Raw genomic sequence first — 21,880 nt, 5'->3', positions numbered from 1 at the left:
CACAGTCTTCCTCCCTCCCCGGAGGATCTGGAGGAAGCTTATGCAGTTTCTCTCTCTGATGAAGAAGGGAAAATTAATTGGAGCAAATTGCCCATTGCAACATAACCCCCTTTTGGATGCAGCTTAGGCCAAGGAGGGGATGCTTCATCAGTGGGACCAGGAATCTCGGCTCTCCAGCCAGACCTGCAGTTAGAGGGAAGTTTAGTACAGTCCTGCTTCCTCCAAGCCCCCAGCAGCGCCCAGGGTGGTCGAATTCCTTGACGATACAAAAGGTTATCTTAGGAAAAGCTGGGAGCGTTTCAAGGCGGTCGATGTTGAAGGAGGTTCTGGTTGGCAGGCCTTGGTTCTATTGCTACAGGCTGGGTAGGAAGTCATGTGACTCCCAGCTGCTCCAGTAAAAAAAGCCACTGTATTGCAAAAGCCTGTTCTTGCTCCCTCTCTCCGGGGCTGGAGGGACAGGAACTGTACTGTGACAATCTGTACTGTACTGGCTGTAGGGAAAATGTGACAGTCCTGCCAGAAGAGGGTAGGAACAACCGCAGCTGTTTGGCAGCATCTCTTCCCAGACCATAAATTGATGCTAATCGATCATTAGTACTCTGCAGCTCTCATTGGAGTTCTCCAAGTGCTTTGCAAATGCTAATTAATTATCATGGCCATACCAGCAAGGATCACTACCCCTGTTCCCAAGTGGGGAAACTGAGGCACTGACTGGGGCTGTGACTAGTTCACTATCACACAGTGAAGTGTGTAGCAGGTCTGGAAATAAAACCCAAGACTCCTGACTCTTAGTTCCTTGCTTTAGCCACTACAGCCCATTCTTCTCCCGGGGCCAGGAACAGAGCCCAGAAATCCTGACTCCTCACTCCAATGACTCAGTCACACCTTCTCCTACCCTGCTCAGCAGCTCCGGCATAGACTGCAAAGTTAATAAAAGTCGCTGAGATCAGGCTTTTAGGATTCATTAGTAGCAAGGTAGGATTAGGAGCAGCCATTTCTCAAACGTGTAGAAGATTGGACACTGTGGCTCTAAATCCTAACCTGCTCTAGGGCTGTTGTTGGGTTTAGATGCCCAGGGCTCACTGAGCAAGGAAGGGACGTACAGGTGACCGGATGGATTTTTGTCATCTGCTCTTCCCACGATAAAACCTGCCCTGGCTCAGTAAGACCAGAAGCCATCCCACCACCAGCTGAAATCATGTTAGATCTGATAAGCAAAGTGAAACTGGATGGAAGACTTCCACTGCAAACCCAGGAAGTGACGTTCGTGATTTAGGAGGTGATGCTTTTCCCTGGGAGCCAGAGCAGAGCCAAGCATTCAATACAGTTTACCACTCTATCACACAGCCGTGAACTCTGCCATGGAGATTTCCAGGGGGGGCTGGGTTGGCTCCCACCACCAGGCGTGGTGCCCTGGGAATTCGCATTCTGGTCTAGCAGAGCCTTGAGTATCGCTGCCTGTGAAAGGTCAGAGGAACAGGGTGATGCAGGGCCCCCAGGGACATGGCACCATTGGACTGATTCTCAGCTCACCCCTGTGAAAGCAGCAGGAGCTGAAGGTGCCAAGCCATGTAGCTGGAAATCAAGCCACATATCTGCACGGCAAGGATGAGCAGGCAGCAGAGTTCCCAAGCTCAATACTCAGCATTCAAAGCTCGCCGCCAACTGGGCTGTGCCCTGACTCTGACCTCACTGGTACTGGTGTAAACCAAGAGTGATTCTGCTGAAGCCAGCGGAATTAGAGCAGTGTAAATGAGATCAGAATCAGATCCCCTGTGTGCTATGAGGCTCTTTTCCGCTCCTTTCATTCTCACTCAGGTAACAGCACTAGCAGCGTGGTAGCTAACTGGCTGCAGCTCTGAAGTCCCCCCTTCCACAGCCTTGGGGATGCAGGAGAGGATACACTGCTTTGTGCTTTTCTCTTGCTCACCTGTCTCGGCCAGGCAGCCCTAAACAATGAGCAGCCAGGCCTGACTGCCACACCTCGGACAACTGCAGAACCCCAGGGATGTGCACAGCCATGAATGAACTGGGCATGCAGCCTATCTCCTGCTAATGCACCAAAGAGCCACAGCTGCTGCTACTCCGTGTTCAGAGAAAGCTGCGAACAGGCAGCTGTAGGCCCAAAGTGCCGAGTTGCGGGTATGTGAATGGGATGCTCGTTCATCCTAAACAGGGGAAACAAGTCCCTCTTCCCCCTCCTGTAGTTGGTGTGTCCTTCTCTCTCACCAGACAAGGGGTGCTGTCACTGCCTGGAAAAGGCCAAGAATTCCTCGGGGAACAGAAATAAGGAATGGGTGGCTCCCCTGCTCCCGCGATTGGCACAGCACCTGCCCCCTACCTGCACGTGTCCAGAATTCCCTTGGCAATGGCACCACCCGCACTATTACCACAGCCCAGAACACCAGCACTTTTCACCCTAACACGCAGGCTTCCACTGTTTTGCAGTTTAGAGCTCTCCGGGGCACATCCTCAGCATCGCATCCAGCCACCTCAGCAGACAAATTAAATATCAGACGTTTGGGCTTGTTTTTAATAAGAGACTCCAAGTGGGCCGCGTGTTTGCATGCAGCAGTGGGATTCCGCTCAGTGCCCTGCAGCTTTCAGGTAACAAGCCAATTGCCATTATACCAAGTACCGACAAGCTGCTGGCACAGTGGACAGGGCCCTGGGCTAGGCGATGTTAGTGCCAGTCCCAGCTCTGTGGTGTGATCGTCAGCCAGTCTCTGGGATTGTTGCTCCGCACTCTGTCTTGTCTAATTAGACTAAGCTCCTCAGGGCAGAGACTGCCTCTTGCTAGGTCTGTACCTGGACACCGCTATACGCGGCCCTAACAGCATTTACCCGGCCAGGTTTGACTGCTGGCCTTTATGGCTTAGCCCTAACTTTGGTACGGGGGTGGGGGGTCTGGTCTCCATTTCTTGCACTGGGCTTTGACTATTCGTTAGCACTCTTGAACCTCTTCTCTGACCGCAGGCTCCCTAGAAAGCCACTGGCGCTCCAGTTCCTATTTCCCAGGGCTTCGCCTTAGACAGCTGGACACAGCTGCTCAAGAGGTGCAGATGCCAACATGCCAGCTAGTGCACTTCAGGCTTGTCCGTTCAGTATAAGATACCCAGTCTGAGCTGGGACCGTTTACTATCTGCCAGCCTACATCAGCAGACTCTGCTGAGCAGCCCAAGACGTAATCCGGAGCAGATAGAGACTTTGCTCCGTGAGGATTGCATATTTTTGTGGTGTTACAACCAAAGCATCAGGTTGGCTCTTTAAAGAGCCCGTTTGAAACAAACTACATAACTACCAAGATCTGCAACCATGCAACAGGATTAAACTAAAACTCAGAGCTGCTAGCTACAGAAGCTGCACTGATGTACTGTCAATGCCCTCTGCTGGTCGAGGTCTTCAACAAGAGTTTTGAGCAGCAAAAGCACACTCAGACCTACGAATAGGTACAACAGAGGGGAAGAGCTCTCGACAGGAGAGGGTCCAGAGAAGAGCAACAAGAATGATTAAAGGTCTTGAGAACATGACCTATGAAGGAAGGCTGAAGGAATTGGGTTTGTTTAGTTTGGAAAAGAGAAGACTGAGAGGGGACATGATAGCAGTTTTCAGGTATCTAAAAGGGTGTCATCAGGAGGAGGGAGAAAACTTGTTCACCTTAGCCTCCAATGATAGAACAAGAAACAATGGGCTTAAACTGCAGCAAGGGAGATTTAGGTTGGACATTAGGAAAAAGTTCCTGTCAGGGTAGTTAAACACTGGAATAGATTGCCTAGGGAAGTTGTGGAATCTCCATCTCTGGAGATATTTAAGAGTAGGTTAGATAAATGTCTATCAGGGATGGTCTAGACAGTATTTGGTCCTGCCATGAGGGCAGGGGACTGGACTCGATGACCTCTCGAGGTCCCTTCCAGTCCTAGAGTCTATGAGTCTATGAGCCTATGACAGGTGCATTCACACTGTTTGGGTGAAATGGCCACAAAGCAAAGATGAAGCTGTCTTAGCACTTAAAGGGAGCTCAGACTCTCTCCTGCAGGAGTTGCACAGCATCAGCACCAAATCCTACCCCTACGGTGATGCCCACAAATTGTGTCCTGCTGGAATTGCTCAGACAAGTGGTGAGCTGTGATTCTTGCACAACTTTATTCATGTTGCTCTCTCATGAGCTAAGTGCACCCTCTCCACATTTGTCAGTTCTGTCCTGCCTGAGCTCACTCTTTGGGACAGGGACTGTATGGTCCTTGTCTGAAGTGCCTGGCACAGCAGGGCTCGGCTCCCAGGCGATACTGTCAACATGGAGGCATCGGGCCCAGCTTCATAGTTAGGGACACATTGAGTTTTATACTTAAATATAAACAACCAGCAGGGATATAAGGCCAGTGGAATTCAACATCTAGGGAAGAATTTCCCCCCCCCCCAGAAAAAAGTAAGCGATGGCCTCCTTGGGACAGGGAATGCAATTTCCTTATTACGGGGAACTAGGGTGACCAGATGTTCCGATTTTATAGGGACAGTCCTTATTTTGGGGTCTTTTTCTTATTTAGGCTCCTATTACCCCCCACTCCCATCCTGATTTTTCACATTTGCTGTCTGGTCAGCCTACTAGGAAGAGTCACTATTCAGAACTGGTATTCTGCTGAGCGACACAGGGAGTGTCCAGGCTTAGCTACATGGGGAAATGGACTAAAATAGCTATTCCAGAATAGCTGCCCATGTGGACACTCTGAAATAATGAGTGGCTTTGTGAGAACACTAATTACTCCAGAATACAGTGACTTTTATTCCAGAATCAACTGCTCACCAAGTGAGCTAGTCTGGTCCCTCTCCCCATGTAGACAAGCCCTCAATAATTCAAGCTCATGACAGGCTGGTTCCACTCGAGGATAAATCATTGGCAATTTCTGCTCTCTCTAATTGTATGTGAACCCACGCTTTACACCCGTAAAGCCTCTCACAGAGCCAATTTAACCTCACACTTTGTCCAGTTCAGCTGTGGCCCATCAGAGCTCTCAGCATCCCTATATGATGGAGTTGCAGCGGCTGGGCCATAGGTAAGGCTGAGTTTGAGCCTGCTTCAAAATCCGCTCTCAGAAAATAAGTCGTATCCACTTCAAAATTGGGGCCCAGGTAGGTTTTTTTCCTGAAAACTTTGAGTAACCAAATTAATCTTGCTATGGGGCCGAGGTGAGCTTCATGGCAAAATAAGCAAAGCCGAGGGCATTTATCCAACACCTTCACCACTTCCCCCCGCAGGGTCTGGCTAAAACAGGATCCAGCTCTGAAAACCCTTCTCTGTGCCCAGCTCTGGCAGGAGGTGAGAAATTGCTTTGTTCCCCTTTCAACACCTCAGCAAACTAACCAGGGGCACATTTACCTTTTCCTGGTTCTAGCAGCTCTCCACTACTTCCCCACCTCCTGAGTGAATTCAGCAGGAGGCTGACACGGCCTCCCTTTGAAAGGCTAAGGGGCTCACTCACAGTTTTTCTAATCTACAGGGGAAACAGACTTGAAAATTGGCATTTGGGAATGTTTGACTTGGACTCAATCCCATCGCCATGTGAAAGCAAAGGAGAGCTCCAGTGTTGTAACAAGTGTTATACTACAATAGAAACAGGCCATGCAGGCTTGCACACTGGGCTTTGTAATCTTAAAACAAAGTGCTGTAATGGAGATCTAACCCGGATATTATTCTTTTCAAATGTGGGTGGGTAGGTCTGTTGGGTTTTTGCAGGGAGCGAGCTGGAAAAGGAAGTCTGACTCTTGGGAGGCAGGTTCGAGTCCCAGCTCTGAAGGGTCGGGGAATGAGTTTGGAGATTTTAGTATAGCCCCAAGTGGCATCATGGCATCAAAATTAGGCTCACAAGGGGAATAGCTGGAGAGCAAAAAGCAAGGGCAGAGGTGCTTTGGGGAGTGGAAGAGTTGGGGGTGCTGCACTGAGAGGCCTGATAATTGAATTGGGTGGGGCACAAGATGCTATGCTAAAATATTTTACAAATCTTTTAACTATTTTTATTATGAAATTAGCTACTGTTATACTATTTAAACCATGCCAGCTATACTGAAGACCAGTGTCACATTGCACTCTATATGGTTTTATAAAAATATACTAATGAGTAAATATAATGTAACTTTTAATATGCTTCATGCAAATGGTCTCCTGTAAGGTATCATTACAAAGCTTATAATCTATTGAGTGTGATCATCCTGTTTGTATAAATGTACTACTCTTGTATCTAAATCTAGATATATGAAATTTAGCAGAGGTTCTAGTGTAATTATGCAAAGTGTGGGCCATTAATGGTGGTTTGGAATCTTGATGACTCCCATTAACCAGGACAACTGTCTGCAGATGGGTGTGTTTTACCTGTCAGTCTTCCTGTGTGCTGGCAAGTGGGCAATGAAGTCTTGCAGTGACGTGATCATGTCACCTGAACTGGAATCCATCTTTAACCTGGTGTCTTTCCATTGAGAAGGAGGGCGTGGAAACCCAGAGAGGGACAAAGGATTCCTGCCTTATGCAAAAGATATATAAAGGGGTGGAACAGAACAAAGGGAAGATAGGAGCCATCATGAAGAATCCCCTAGCTACCACCTGAGCTGGAACAAGGGCTGTACCAGGGGAAAAAATTGTGCCCAGGCCTGGAAAGAGTCCAGTCTGAGGAAAAAAAACTTACTGAAGCATCTCTGAGGGTGAGATTATCTGTATTCAGTTTGATTAGACATAGATTTGTGCATTTTATTTTATTTTGCATGGTGACTTACTTTGTTCTGTCTGTTACTACTTGGAATCACTTAAATCCTGCTTCCTGTATTTAATAAAATCACTTTTTACTTATTAACTTAGGTAAGTATTAATACCTGGGGGAGCAAACAACTGTGCATCTCTATCAGTGTTATAGAGAGCGAATAATTTATGAGTTTACCCTGTATAAGCTTTATACAGGGTAAAACGGATTTATTTGGGTTTAGACCCCATCGGGAGTTGGGCATCTGCGTGTTAAAGGCAGGAACACTTCTGTGAGCTGCTTTCAGGTAAACCTGCAGCTTTGGGGCAAGTAATTCAGACCCTGGGTCTGTGTTGGAGCAGATGGGCATGTCTGGCTCAGCAAGACAGGGTGCTGGGGTCCTGAGCTGGCAGGAAAAGCAGGGCTAGAAGTAGTCTTGGCATATCAGGTGGCAACTCCCAAGAGGGTTTCTGTGCTCCAACCCGTCACACCCAGTATCCAGACATTTATAACCACATTAGGCATGATACAATTTTAATACTGATTTAAGAGTTTTAAAGGTTAGAGAGATACTTTCCATTAGCTCTTTAGTGTGTGGATAGTGATATTGCATCAGAGTTGCTACCTACTACTAACAACAAACGGCTTTAAAGTCTCTCCTCCTATGCCTTGGCAGAGCTGAGGGGGAGCTTAGGTCAGGACTAACAGCATGTGGGAGGTGGCGAGGATTGAGGCTCATAGGCAGAGCTGTACCCAGGAAGCCTGTATAGGACTGGGGTCCGCACTGCACAGAGCCCCTTGCTGTCACACAAGCTCCTAGGCAGCAGTGAAGAAAGAAGTGCAAGGGAAGTTTAAGCTAAGATTTTAGTCTCTAAAGCTCTTTACCTTGCAGCTGCTGCAGTGATGGTGAATTAGAGATTTTTGCACCCTCAACGAGCATCCATTCTTCCCACCAAGGACTTACAGCTTGTCACCGCAGTGACTGTATACGTTTCGGACATGGCTACACAGCCAACAGAATGCATTCTGAAACTGCCTCTGTGCTGCTACATTTGATGGTTGGAGACACCTGCTGGCAGCTGTGTGCCATAGTTCAAGGCCACCTTTTTAGTTTGGCATTGAACTTTTCCAGCAAAGAACCCTTGGCACAATAAAGTATTGCAGACGAGAGTTCCTACAGGCTGAAGACTCAGCTGAGAGTGAAAGGTTTCCATGCTGAGATGGGTTTTAAGTTGTTTTAAACAGTGTTAGAGAAGTCTCAAAAGCAGAATTTGGGTCCCTCAGTCACTGGGTATCTATTCCTGTTTAAACTGACAGCAGTTTTCCTCTACTAACCACTAGCTGTGTTTTGGTTCAATCCCTTGCAAATCTCTCATATTTATAGGACCTCTTTGGGAAAAGAAATACAGGCCACACCATCACAAACAGAAGCATCTTCAATCAGTTTTAAGCCTAGTTCCTCTGGTGGGAACATTATCCACTGTAAATTATTCAGTCAGCTACCTCACCATTCCTGCAGCTTTAAGATTAGTATCTTTGAGCTAGAAAGTGCATCACAACCTACATTCTGCTGCCTTTTAGGACCTGTGGCTACAGTGTCCATTCACCCACCTCAGCCTTATTTCGCCATTGCTCACTTTGTGTTTAGTGTGGGAGAAAGTTTTCTGCATCATTTCCAGGTAAAGTTACCTTCATTTGTAGTTAAGCAAATTCTGTATGGACCATAAGTGTAGGAGCAGGTTGTAGGCAGAAGAGGGAGCAAAGCACTGGTGCTTAGATAAGCATCAAAAACATTGAACCAGGACTAAGATTAAGCTGTTTAGTACAGAAAATAGTCATGGTGCATCTACAGCCAACAAACCTGTGATTTCTTTAAAGAGACGGAACAGAAAGAGGCAGCACGGGGGGGATAAGGGCTAGATTCTCCTCTTGCAGTATGGCCAAGGCGTTTTCCTAGTGTACATTTCCAGTACAAAGGAGCCACTTGTAAAGTTAAGTGACTGGTTTGCAGAGTATGTTCACCCGGCACTGGCACACGGAATGCAGACCTGAGAGATGACTTTGCCAGAATGCCAGTTCCTGAATGAGCAAAAGCAGAGCTTGTGTCATGCCCAAATGCGACCCGGCAAGGAGTCTGGGATCCACGCACAAAAGCTTCTCCAAGCTACCATCCTTCTGGGCAAGAATTACATACAATTCCTTTAAGATAACCAATCATGACTGTTTCTAAATTGCCACTGTTGAAATTCCTTCCCACCACACATGCACGTGGCTGAACACATTCCTATCACCTTGTAACCCCAAGTAAGCACACCACATCCACGCTCATCTCAGTCCCTTCCCAGACTTTACTGAAAGGATCAGGAGACCACTGAAAAGTCATCATTGGGATTTTTTTTAATGTAATGGCTTTTAAAATGCAGCCTTAAAATGCTTTACAAGGACCAATAAAGGGAAACAAATGAGTGATCCTTACACACCTTTGAAACACCACATTGCAATTGTACACCCAACATCAGCTCTGTCAATGCAACTCTTTAAATAGAGACTCTTACTGCCCCCTTAAGAGAGAACTGCAAAATACTATTTTGGGCATTCGACTCCTGTAACCCTATCGGAATTCACTTGAGTGAGGCAGGAATTCCACAAGGGGTGACATTCCAGACAGCTCAATGTTCAAAACAGGAACTGGCATCCCACAGAGGGATATAAATAAGACAGGAGATGGACCAATACACAATAAGAGCATTCACAATCTAGACAGTTCCCTTTCAACCCCTTCTGCACCCCACTCACTGACTGGGTGAAATGAACTTGGTGACTTCATAACCATACCTACCTTTGCCCTCTGGAATCAAGTAAAAGAGGCAGGATTTGCTCAGAGTTGTAACTGCACTGAACTCCAAGGTAATTTGTGACTCAGAGAAGGGGAGCTTTTCAGGGTCACAGACATACCCAGTAAAGGATTTTACAGTAAGGATTTTACAGAAGTGGACTAAAGGGCACTTCAGGCTAGTGAAAGGCGACAGATTGGCAGCGTCTATCCCTAGAACAGATACAGCAGAGGTGGCAGCAGCTCAAGCTTCATTCACACCATCTTTCAGTGTGTGCTCATCATCTTCAACTTGGAAACATCCATCAACTACAGATAAAAGGGGACTTTTGTCTGCACAATCCAGTCCACAACTTCCTGGCTAAGGCTGAAATAAGGTAGTCACAACTCATGTCCCAGAGGGGTTAATTTTGAAAATGCCTATTAAAATTTGTCTCTTACAACGTCGCACTTAAATGCTTTTCATCCTCCAAGCACTTTGAATGTTCAATTGAATTTTTCATTTGAACGAAGTGTCAAAAGGGGTGAATTTTCCAGCCTCTTGGTTTATCTTAGACCCAGTACCACTGCTTCAATTCATTTAGTTATTCCAAACAAGAGCAGAGGATATAAATTGCTGTACCTTAACAATTAAAATAATGTGGAAACTTCTATTTTAATCTAACTGTGCACAACAGAAAGTACCAAAGCCCCATTTCACACTGCAGAGTATTACTACATCATACTAGGAAAGTGGAATTACATTGGCTGAAATGCGTTTAGTACTTTGTACTGTTTAGATTTGATATCTACGTATTGTCAGACAGTGGAAATAAAATCCAGGCTGTACACACTATGAAATGCTGAATGCATTTCAGCCACTGTAATTTATTTTTTCTATTAAAAATATTCAGGGCATTATAATGCAATTTACTTGTCCCCCTATGAACCTTATCATATACCAGAGTCAGAACACCACCACTGCACAATATACCCAGACAAGATTGGTCCACAGGATCGGCTCCTAGCAGCACCGTTATGGGAGGAAAAACTGAAAATTCTTGCCTCTCCCGAGATGCTGGTTATGCTCTTCATCTTTATACCATTTTCCTCTAAAGGAAGGCACCCAGTCTCCTGTTAGGATGCTACACTCTAACGCAGCCTTCCCTGGCTAATCCGTAAGATAATAAGGTTTTAATTGTATGTGTATTTAATTATTAAACTCAGAATTAGCTATGAGTAGTTTGCTTTGAATAAGAAACTGAGATCAGTGCAGTATCTCAGTGTATATTTTGGAGAACAATATTTAATATTCATAGCAAGCTAACCAGGGCTACTTTTTTCAGCAGAGACTGGAAATGTTCATAAGACTAGTGCAAAAGTGAGAGCCTCGGGGTTCTAATATGGCGACTGAAATTCTGTTCTGTGAAATGAACTAAGAGCCTGATGCTGCTGACCCTCAAATACAGTCCCTGACAAACCAGAAGTTCGCTTTGCCACCAAACCCCTCTCACCCAAGAGCACCCTTACCCCAAATGGATGCAGATCATTTGCACTGAAAAGCCCTCAAGCTTTATTTTGGACAAAAAGGGCTGGTCTGAAGTGCTCTGCCATCCCTTTCTCACTCCATGAGCCTACTGCAGAGTTTTAACAGCAGATACTGTGTCCTCAGTGAGAAGAGGCACAGCTGGAACGAGTAGGACCTACTCTGTGCTCCATTAGGCGCTCCCATTCCTTTCACTTTATATGCTTCATTCTTTGCCCGGTCAGTCACATGCTTCACCCCCTCCATCGGCAAGCCTAGCATAGCCCTCACAAGCCCCAGTGGGAGCATGCATGTGTCTCAAGAAGAAACCAGCTCCCGTGGTGGGTTCTCTTTTGGTTATGAAACTCAGTCCCATACTTGAATCGCCTGGAGATCTTTTAGCGCTTAAGGAGCAAACTTTGCCCACAGCTGAATATCCAGCTAAAAACTGAGTGTAGAAAGAGTCTCTGTGGGTCGTATGAAAAAGTCATCCACCCTATGAAAATCTTTAGAATGAGCCTGTGGGATAAGCAGAGTAACCCAGAGAGTTGTCTCATATGGAAAATGGAAATGTAACAACTTAAACAGTCAGTGAGTCTTTAGGAGCTGGAATTTAAAGGGGGCACTAAATCCCTATGAATCCCTGACAAGAGCTATAGGCCACAGCAGCTGGTCCCTCCAGTCCCATGGGGAGACAGCGCTGTGGCTCATTCCTCTCCAGCCGGGAGATTGTCTTCAATCCGCCTAACAAATTTCATCCGGATTTCTGTGACACCATCTCCTTTCAACGTATCCTGGACAAATTTCACGTCCACGGCCATCTGAACCTGGGAGACAGAGGAGAAGAAAAACCAAAAGGAAAGTTGCTCTGAAGTTAAACTAACAGTTTCCCTGTTATCTGTCCACCCCTTAAGATAGAGCAGGACACTCATATGGGGTCCTAGAAAGGGCACTGATTACTGTATCAAAGATCACTGGCTTGTCCCCCTATGCCATAGGCATTCGGATACTATGGGGATGGGGCCATATCATTCCCTAGACAGACAAACCTCCCAACAAGAGCAGCAGTTGGGATTCCCTTCAGAACTCTGCATTGCTTCTAGAACACAGTCCAGCTAACTCTTATCCCCAGGGCATCTACACACTCCCTCTATTCATCGAGGCGGAGTTATAAACCTTACTCAGCACAGACCCTTCCCTTTGGGCAATACCAACCAACTGGCTCCTCCAGTTCTATTTTGCTCTTGACATAGATTCACAGCAAGAGAAAACATGCAGACCACAAGCTTGCATAAGGGGGTGGGCTGAAATGTCTGCAGAAGGTTCCATGTTTTCATTTCCAGCCAAGACCTCCACAACTCCCCCACCCTTCCTGGGAGAGAAGTGAAGCCTCACCATTTCCAAGGCTCCTCGTAGCACCCCACACAAGAGGTTGGAGTAAATAAGAGATGAGTGGTTATCAGGCAGCTCCACAAAGTCCACCAGAGGGTTATTTTCCAAGATGAGGGAGAACTCATCGCCTGCTGGGCTCCAGTTAGTGATGCTCGGGGTGATGCCCAGATACATTTTAAATGCCACCTATTGGGTGATATGGAGCAGAGACCAGCAAGTGACCCAAACGGTAACATTTCCTGTCAATGCTGTTCATCAAAGAATCTTAATGAGCTTCACAAATATTTACTAAAGAAATCAGATCCTTGGCTCCCATCGAAAGTTAAGAGGGGTCAGGGACCTAACTTCCTTAGGTGCTTTGGAAAATCCAACCCAAAGCCACACACCAGCCCTGTGAGTAATTTTATCCCCTTCTCACAGGTGGGGAACTTGAGGGGAGCAATATTCCCCCCCCCAAGGGGAAAAAAATCCAAGAACAGTATTTGAATCAGATTTTGCCTAGTTTGGAGCAGTTTCCATTTCCTTGGGTTATTTTCTCCCCATATTTAGGAAACTCTAGTTTGGATACAAAATACTTCAAAGTCTCTAGTTAAGCTCAGGAAGCAAGAAGCCACAAGATACATTTTAGAAGTCCTCAACCTGTGGTTTAAAGACGTCACTTGCTGGAGGATTCTCTGCACTTTGAAGTCTTTAAACCACAATTAGAGGACTTCAATATCTCAGTCATAGGTCAGGGGTTTGTTCCAGGAATGTGTGGGTGAGATTCTGCGGCGTGCGTTGTGCAGGTCAGACTATAAGGTCAGAAAGAACCGTTATGATCTTCAAGGGTATGAGTCTGTGAGAATACAATTTGTGCACCATTCATTACGTCACTCTAAATCAGAATCTGTGCCCTTGGTGACCCACTGCATGGTTCTTCTTACCAGTCCATGGACAGCCTAGATATGGTGCTGAGACATGCATGGGACCAGCACTGATAAAGGCATGCAAGGCTGTACTTGGAAGATTACCTTTGCAATTACATCTGCAGTTTCCCGGAAGTCATGGCATCTACCTACATTGGACCGGGCCAGAAAATCTTCTATTAGCCGAACTCCAATGTTGTAGCCCCTGTCAATGCACCAAACAGCAACAAACTATAGAATCATAACAGCACAGCTCAGCTCCAGAAAGATGTTCTAAATCTATGCAATAAAGCTGTTATCTGAAACTAAGTATGTGAGGAGATACCAAAGGAGGGAGAAATATTTTGCTTTAGATTCTGAAAAAAACACAAGTGAACAGTGTTCAGTCTGCCAGTTGGGCTGGGTGCAGAAAATAAGGAACAGCAGTTTAAACAGTTCTGCCTAGTACAAACTTTCCCAAAGGACTCAAACTCCAACATGTTAACTTACATTTTGTCAAGCTGTTTATTGACATCTTCGTCGTTCTCATAATCCTTACACAGCTGAGTGACCAAAGCTCCATAGGTCAGAGTGAAGAGCTCCGAGCTCTAAACAGAGTCAAAAGGAATTTATCATCAGCTGGGCAGAAAAATCCCTGGGCAGTTTTGGGTTTTGTTCCCACCTTTACTTTGGTTGGCCTGGAGAGGGGGCCAGAAAGCTTCCAATTCAAAGGAATCAATTACTAAACCAACTCTACAGAGGTCCCAGATTTCCTATTTTAAGGAAACTTTAACCTCACAGTAAACTTTAGTGTATTTTAAAATCTTTGGGGTGCTGCTCAAAGGTGACAAACTGACTGCCCCAGAGACAGAAATCTTCCATGTGAAACAGCAAGAAGGTATTTAAGAAGCCAACTCAAAGAGTTTCTCCTACACAGGTATTCAGATCTTTAGCAGTCCAGGCAAACAACGCACATTACAACAAAGCTTAAACTTGTTCTTCATAATAATTTTAAGAACAATTCTAGCTGCCTATTTAATTTTAAAAACAGCAAAAAATATTCACCTCCCTTTCTGTTTCTTATAAGGAGTCTTGAAGTTTAAGTCTCCTCAATGTGATAGATATGCTTGCTCTGATCTGCTTCGCTCTTGGAAGTCCAAGGGCTGGGAGCTGCTGGCCCTGTGCTGCCCGGGGTCCCTAGGGACAGCTCTGTCCGCCATTAGGGAATTTTTTCCCCAGAGAACCCCGGTAACATTTCGCAAACCCCAGTTTGGGAACCACTGCTCTAGATCATAATCAGCACACACCATTAAGAACTGGAGTGAACCCTCCAAGTCGTTTCATATAGACCACCAAATAATCTCTATCATCGCAACAATTTACAACTACTAGCAATGTGAGCTAGATTTGGACTAATGACTTAAAGAAGTGATAGTGTAAATATCCCATAAAAGCCCTCAACCTCTGTAATCCATATTTTACCTGTGTCACGTCTGCACTGTATTTCTCAGATTCCAAATGCAGTTCTCTTCATTAGAAGATAAAACACTCCGCATTCATAAACTGATTTTTTTTTTTGGACAGTCTGATAGCTACATCCCAGCCCTCAAAGATGATTTGTCCACAGCACATAATTTAGCACAAAAGACTATCTGCTCACAAAGACCAGGACAGGAACAGCTGGGACTGTTTCAGGTCTGGACTGAAGTACACTCGTAGACCCTATGCAATGCATCTGCACCACTATGCCCACTTCTAATCAAGATTATTTTTCTTCCACAAGTGCCAGATTCATACAGAAGATGAATAAAAGAACAAATGCTCTCTCACAGCTGCTCCCACTATTTCCTGAGCCTGAAGTGATTAAAAGATGGTTAGTGTTTTCTCAGTAACCATTAATCAGAACAGTGATTACCAATTCATTCGCTCCTAAATTGCTGAAAAACAAAAGCAAAGAATCCACACCAAAGTTAGTTTTTCACATTATCTGAAATAAATGTAATTACTCAAGGAGACATGTTAAATTTAATATTTAAGACTTTTGGTTTCATTTTTTGCAACTGTTAGAAATATCATGGAAAGTCTCGTCTCAAATTAAGTAGCCTATCACCTACCATGAGATGCATAGATGCAGAAGGTGAAATGAATGGCAAATACCAATACTACAGAATGAAAGCAGCAGGCAGGCAGAAAGGAAGGGAAAAGAGAACCATCAGAGTTAAGTGAGACACACTGATCACATCACATTCTGAACAAGTTCACACACAGCCAAGTCTGAAACACAGGAAGGAATCACTCCCAAGCTGCAACATTCAGTGAGTAGAACTTGGATTTGTTAGAAGTTATAGAGTATTCTGTCCTGTCATTAAGATCTAATGTTAATTAACAAGGTCAACAATTGGAGATAATACAGATCTAGACTCTCCTGTTGGGTTAAAAGAGAATCAGCGAAACCGGCAGGAAAACCACTAGAATTACAGCTCCAAAGCTTTGGCATTTATTCGTTATTTAGCATTTACAATGATGCTAAATCCATCACTGAAAGTCAAAGATTAAGTTTACATTACTCAAAAATGACATGACAGAAGGCTCCTTTAGCTCAACTGGTATAGTCAGAAACCTGGGGGGAAAAATTAACCAACATGCCAAAAAGGATAAAATTATTGGTAAGGGACCAGGTCGTTTCAGCGAAGTCACATGCCTGGCAGCTGGACAGAGCAGTGGGTGAATAGATGGAGAAAATCCAGCTGTTACTGGTCCAAAGTGTTTAAATTAACTGCATCCTGTCATCAAGCTTTCATCTACTGGTATCAATCTGAAAGAAGTGTATAAAAGGAGCCCACAATTGAAAGGAAGAGGCTAGAGGATGTCATTTAGTAATGTTCCAATGTTCCACTCAATGCGCCTATACAATTTAAAAATACCTAAAGTCACAGAGACCTGACCTGTAGATCAATGCTTGGTTTTTACATAATGTGATAGACTCAAATTGTTTATCAGTTTTACAGCAGGTAGCCTTTTCGTATTTCATTCTCATTTATATATGAAAGCACAGCAAACTAATCATTAACCCGAGTTTACTTGGCCTTTTGTACCATCATCAGTAGCATAATACTATTGTGGTAACAAGAGTGTTTGATGCTAACTAAATAAATCCAATGCCTTAAACACAAAAGCCGTGTCCATACAAGAAAAATGGAGTCAGTGGCCGACAAAGGATGTCTGCAATGGATGGAGCTCAATTACTGCTGAGTACAGACAAACCAAATTCAGCATCTGCACCCACTGCTGAAACCTGCAAACTGCAACAGATATTCATCTGAGTTTAGAAAAGGCTGAGGGAGAAAATAAAATTAACGAATTAAGTTCTATTTAAGTCAACAGGCCACATTCACTTGTGACTTAATGGAGCTATTATATCAAGGATGGATGAGTTTGGCTCCATTTATCTTAGTTCTGAAATTTAAGCTCTATACCTTTACTCCTCTTATCTTTCACACTCCTAGGTTCATCTGGAGTGGTAACATGGAATAAGATTATAACAGGTAAGACACAAAAGTGGAATAACCTTTTCGGAAAGGCAACGTGTGGTATGTGCTGTGCAGTTCAAAGGCACATTTCTATAAACATAGAGAGCCTTCCTGCTCTTAACCTAAGGAAGCCAGGATTTTGCAGCAGGGATTTGGAGCAATCAAATTTTTGAATTGTTCTGCTCCGGCTCTGGGCAAAAACCTACTGGTCCACGCTCCAGCTCCAGGCTCCACTCCAAAGCCCTGTTTTGCAGCACTATTGCACTCAGCATTACTTCAGCTCCTTACACTGTGGGTGTTGCTCTCAGAATTAGGAAAGTGATGGCTTAAGACTGATAACTCCCCAGATTAACATTAACACAGGCCCCTACTATTACACTGACAGAACATCCACCACTGTCACACAATGCTAAGTTCCTAACGCAGCAGCAGCCTCCAAGCACCGTGGGGTCATGGGGTGCATGTTGGGGAGATATGGCAGGGATCCAGGGGGCAGGTATTTAAGGCATCACAGAGTTATGCGAGATGCCCCCCCGGCCTGGGGTGGAGTCGCTGTTCTGCGATGCAGAGCTTGGAGCGGGCACTGGGGTACCCAGTGCGGCCAGGGCGCTAGTCAGCAAACGGTGCCCAGACTGACCCCCACGAGCCCGGGGGACGCAGCCAGTCCCTGGACGGTGCAAGCTGCCCATGCCTGGCAGGATGAGCCGGGTTCCTGACAGCAGCTTGGCGACGGGCACTGCGGCCCCTCCACCGCGCTTGCCCCACGTCAAAACAGCTGGGAACCCGCCGAAGGCGCAGCGGGCCTGGGCTCCCCACCCCTTCCCTTCCCTGGTCTCCAGGCACCGCCCGGACACACACACCCACATAGCTCCAGGCACCCCACCCCTCCACCCTGGACACCTCCCCAGTGCGGATACACACACCCCAGCTCCAGGCACCCCCCGCCCCGGACACCGCGTCCAGACACTCCCCGGTACAGACACCCCCTGCCCCGGACACCTCCCCAGCCCGGACACACCCCCCCCCCCCAGCTCCAGGCACCCCCCGCCCCGGACACCCCATCCAGACACTCCCCGCCAGCTCCAGGCACCGCCCCGCCCCCACGGCCCAGACACAAAACCGACTGCAGCCCCCCCGCCCCATTTCTCTCCGCAGCCGCCCCTCCCCCCCACGCAGGCCTGGCCCGGGCCCGCCCCCCCTTACCATTTTCTTGCTCTCGGTGCCCCGACCGGCCTGGCGCGACATCCTGCCCGGCCCGGTGTGCGTCGGCCCGGACCCGCTCAGCCCACAGCCTCCCGCAGAGCCCAGGGGCAGGGCCTGGCGCGGGGTGTGACGGGAACTAGAGTCCCCTCGGCCCAGCGCCTCCTCCGCCCCGGCGCGGCCGCTCCGCCCGGAGAACTACCGCCCCCACAATGCACCGCGCGCCGCCCACGGGGCATGCTCGGAACGAGAGACGAGAGGGAGGGAGACGGTGCCACTCCCAGCATGCCCTGGGAGACCAGCACGTGATTCAACTACAGTTCCCAGCATGCCTTGGGAGAGCAGCGCGTGATTCCACTACAGCTCCCAGCATGCCCTGGGCGGACTCAGGGTGGAAGGACTACAATCCCCAGCGTGCCCAGCGACGGCGAACTTGGCCTCTAGGTAGCACTGGAGGAGCAGCTGCATCCTCTGCCATGTGGCCTTGCCACGTGGGGTGGTGCCTGACCCAGACTCTGCACTCAGCCTGGCCCAGGTGCTGGAGTGTAGGCAGCAGCGCCAGCCTGGGCAGTGCCAGGGGCTGGGTGTGTCTGTCTCACCAGGTTGGGGTCAGTGCCCCCTGGCAGGTGGGGCAGAACCCATCTCCCTGGCATGGGAGTGGAGTGGGGCCTGCTGGCATGCCTGGCCACGCCCTCCCCCCCCCCCCCCCCCCCGCAATCCTCGCACAGGGTCATCCGGCTCTTGGCTGGGGTTACACTCCTTTGGCAGGCCAGCCCGGGAGCTCCCCGGGAGGAGGGTGCGGCTGCCACCAGTCTGGGTGAGGGGGGCCCCATTGGTCCCTGTGAAGCTCTGCAGGGTGTGTGTGTTGTGACCCACCCTGAACCCTGGTCCATGTGCTGCTAACTTAACATACAGACACAAAAACACGCACAGAGTGAACCAGCTCTGCGGCCTCTCAGGCACCCTGGTCTCACACAGTAGCTTTCCCCCGCATGAATGCTACACTAGCAAATGTGGGACAGTATGTTTATGTTCCTGCTGTGACCACTGTTATTCCACAGTATCAGAGGGGTAGCCATGTTAGTCTGGATCTGTAAAAGCATATATCTGTAAAAATATACCTGCCCCTGAAATTGTCCACTACATGCATCCGACGAAGTGGGTATTCACCCACGAAAGCTCATGCTCCAAAACGTCTGTTAGTCTATAAGGTGCTACAGGATTCTTTGCTGCTGTTATTCCACAGTTACACTTGCAACTGGCTAGGGGCAATTGACCAAAAGAGGGCGGTTTGTTTGCAGTTAAGTCTGAATTAACATGGCTTGGAGTCCTCAAAGTGCAACGACTGTTTTATGTTACTTTATATGTTGTTCTCTAAGTATGTAATTGTTTCCTTGAGACATAGGGCAGTGCGAGTGCGCAAACCTAACTGAAGAGTCCCCGTGGGGAAGTGGTGGGAGGCGGGAGGATGGGAATTGGAGGAGAGAAGTGCAGGGGTTGGAGGAGCACAGCTATAGGGTCTAAAATCAGGGAGCTGGAGTCTGGAGAAGTGAAGGAACAAGTCCAGAGAGAGCTTTGGAAACCAGGAGGCCCATTTGGAAGTGGGTTTGGAAACTGACTGGAAATATAAACTTTTCATTTTTGTAGCTGAGTATGTCCTTGTCTGGTAGAAGAGTCAGCTCAGGAAACCTACAGGGGAGAGAAGTGAAAGTGACTTCACTGATTCACTTCAGCCCAGATCTGCTTCTGGCTGCTAAACATGCAGGCTCACCAAACCTCTCTTCCAGTGTCCTTCATTCCTGACCTGCAGCCCTCCTACAATTCCAATCCTAGAACTTACGCAATTCTGCCAATGCACCTTATTCCCGGCCTGAAACTCCATTTACTCTTCCAGTCCTGGGTCTTCTTGAGCAGAGACTAGGCACATCAGGCCAAGTTCTCTGTTGGATTTGCAGTGTGAACCTTTGACAATAGGCTGGGAACCCACAAACGTTTGAACTTGTGACCCGAGCTTTGAATTGCAGTGGGATTTCTCAGAAACAAAAGGCTGGTTTAGTCACCTATTTCCTGAAATTGCTTCATAGACACTGAGCTCAAAAAATAGTATTAACTCCATCACATACCATAGCTAAATAACCAGAGCTCATTGTCTGCAGGACACCCAGAAGCAAAGCAGTCAGCTGCATCCAAGGAAGCCTGTCATTAAGTATTTGATGGGTGATATATGCCATGTGCGTTATTTGGTAGGGAGACCAGATAGCAACAGTGAAAAAACAGGACAGGGCGCAGGGGGTAATAGGCGCCTATATAAGAAAAAGTCCCAAAAAACGGGACTGTCCCTTTAAAAATGGGCCATCTGGTCACCCTAGTTATTTGGCCAACATTCGGTGCCCATATTCTCCATACTGCACATGTTAACAGAACATAACTGGCTCTTGGAGATAAGGACCCACAGCGCCTGTGTTAATACTGCACAATAGTGACAGTATCTAAGGGCCTTCCGTTTATGAGATAACACGGTATGCGTTATCTCATGGAGAAATGGTGCTTCAGCTAATGCCAGGGTTCTGAGGCACTCCTTGTTCTTTGCAGAGATTGTGTAGTTTAGCTGAGTGTTTCACGCCTAGAAGTCTGATTCTGCAAAACAATAGTTTACCCCAAAATTAATCTGACCAGAAATGTTGCTGTCAGTTTGTATAACGATACCACTGCCATCCCATTTTCTTTGGTGTAGTCGGTTGGAACAATAATCTGTCCAGCATCAGTTTTCTCTTAGCTTGAAGTCTAAAATGCAGGCTTCTACCTCTCTATCTACTAGAGCCGTGGTGTCTGAATCACTTCTACCTTCTTACCAGAGTCTGACATGTTCTTAGTGTAACATACTGGCAGTGCATGTCCGTCCGTGTGTCTGTCTCCTTCCAATTGCAGGTCCACTAGAGGCGAGCAAGCGACTACTGCTGCCTGCAGATACTTACTGGTTTAGCTCAAGCTGTAGATATTTGTGCTGCATTGCAGAAGGTGCCAGGTTCACACTGTGCTGATGACCCATGTGGAAGGGGGGGGTGTCATTATTACATTACAAAGTAACATCAAGATATTAAATTAGGAGTTTTTTTTCTCCAGAACGATATAAAAAAAGACAATAACCAATAGCCTGAAGTTAGGTCAACAACGAAAGCAGATGAAGTGGGAGAAGCTCAAGTCACTGCCCAGGGTCCTTTTCCATCGTGGCTTCTCTCTCCCCTTCTGGCCCAATCTACTTCACTGAGGCTTTTGGAAAGCTTGTTACCCAGATAACTGTTCCTGCCGATCCCTTTGTTATAAGGCCACACCCACTTCCAGCAGCAACATGGGGCATGGAGTATTCACAGGTCCCATTCGCAGAGAGCTACTCCCACTACAGTGCCATGAAGGGACTGGCCCTATCTCTTCCACAAGTACATTTTTCAAGCCACAGCTCTGTAGCACAGTAGAATCTGGGCCAAGTTCTGATCCCCTTGCTTATCTGGGCTAGCACTGATTTCAAGGAGCTTATTTGTGGAGTGAGGGCTTGTCTACACTTGAAATGCACCACTGCAGCATTTCGGCAAAGACACTACTTACGCTGCCAGGAGGGGTTCTCCCATCGGCGTAGGTAATCCACCATCCCGAGCGACGGTAGCTAGGTTGATGGAAGAATTAACTATGTCATTCAGGAATGGGGATTTTTCACAAGCTGGGTCAACCTAACTTTCTAGTGCAGACCAGGCCTAAGGGACCATTCAGTGGGAGTAAAGGGATCAGAATCTGGCCCTCTCACGGCAGCAAGTCAA

At 47.0% G+C, this 21,880-nt stretch overlaps 1 protein-coding gene across 1 annotated transcript; it reads right to left on the bottom strand.

Moving 5' to 3' along the window:
* Positions 1 to 9,104: 9,104 nt before the first annotated feature.
* Positions 9,105 to 18,188, bottom strand: TRAPPC3 (trafficking protein particle complex subunit 3). Its single transcript, XM_050932702.1, has 5 exons — positions 18,072 to 18,188; positions 13,849 to 13,946; positions 13,465 to 13,564; positions 12,458 to 12,640; positions 9,105 to 11,889 (listed from the first exon to the last, which is right to left on the bottom strand). The coding sequence occupies exons 1-5, from the start codon at positions 18,111 to 18,113 to the stop codon at positions 11,770 to 11,772; spliced, it is 543 nt and encodes a 180-aa protein (XP_050788659.1). The 5' UTR covers positions 18,114 to 18,188; the 3' UTR covers positions 9,105 to 11,769.
* Between the last annotated feature and the right edge of the window lie 3,692 nt (positions 18,189 to 21,880).

The sequence above is a fragment of the Gopherus flavomarginatus genome, chromosome 22, assembly GCF_025201925.1.
Source record: "Gopherus flavomarginatus isolate rGopFla2 chromosome 22, rGopFla2.mat.asm, whole genome shotgun sequence".
In the NCBI taxonomy this organism is placed as follows: Eukaryota; Metazoa; Chordata; order Testudines; family Testudinidae; genus Gopherus; species Gopherus flavomarginatus.
Note: the sequence above shows the minus strand (reverse complement) of the source record. Positions and strands in the feature narration are given on the sequence as shown.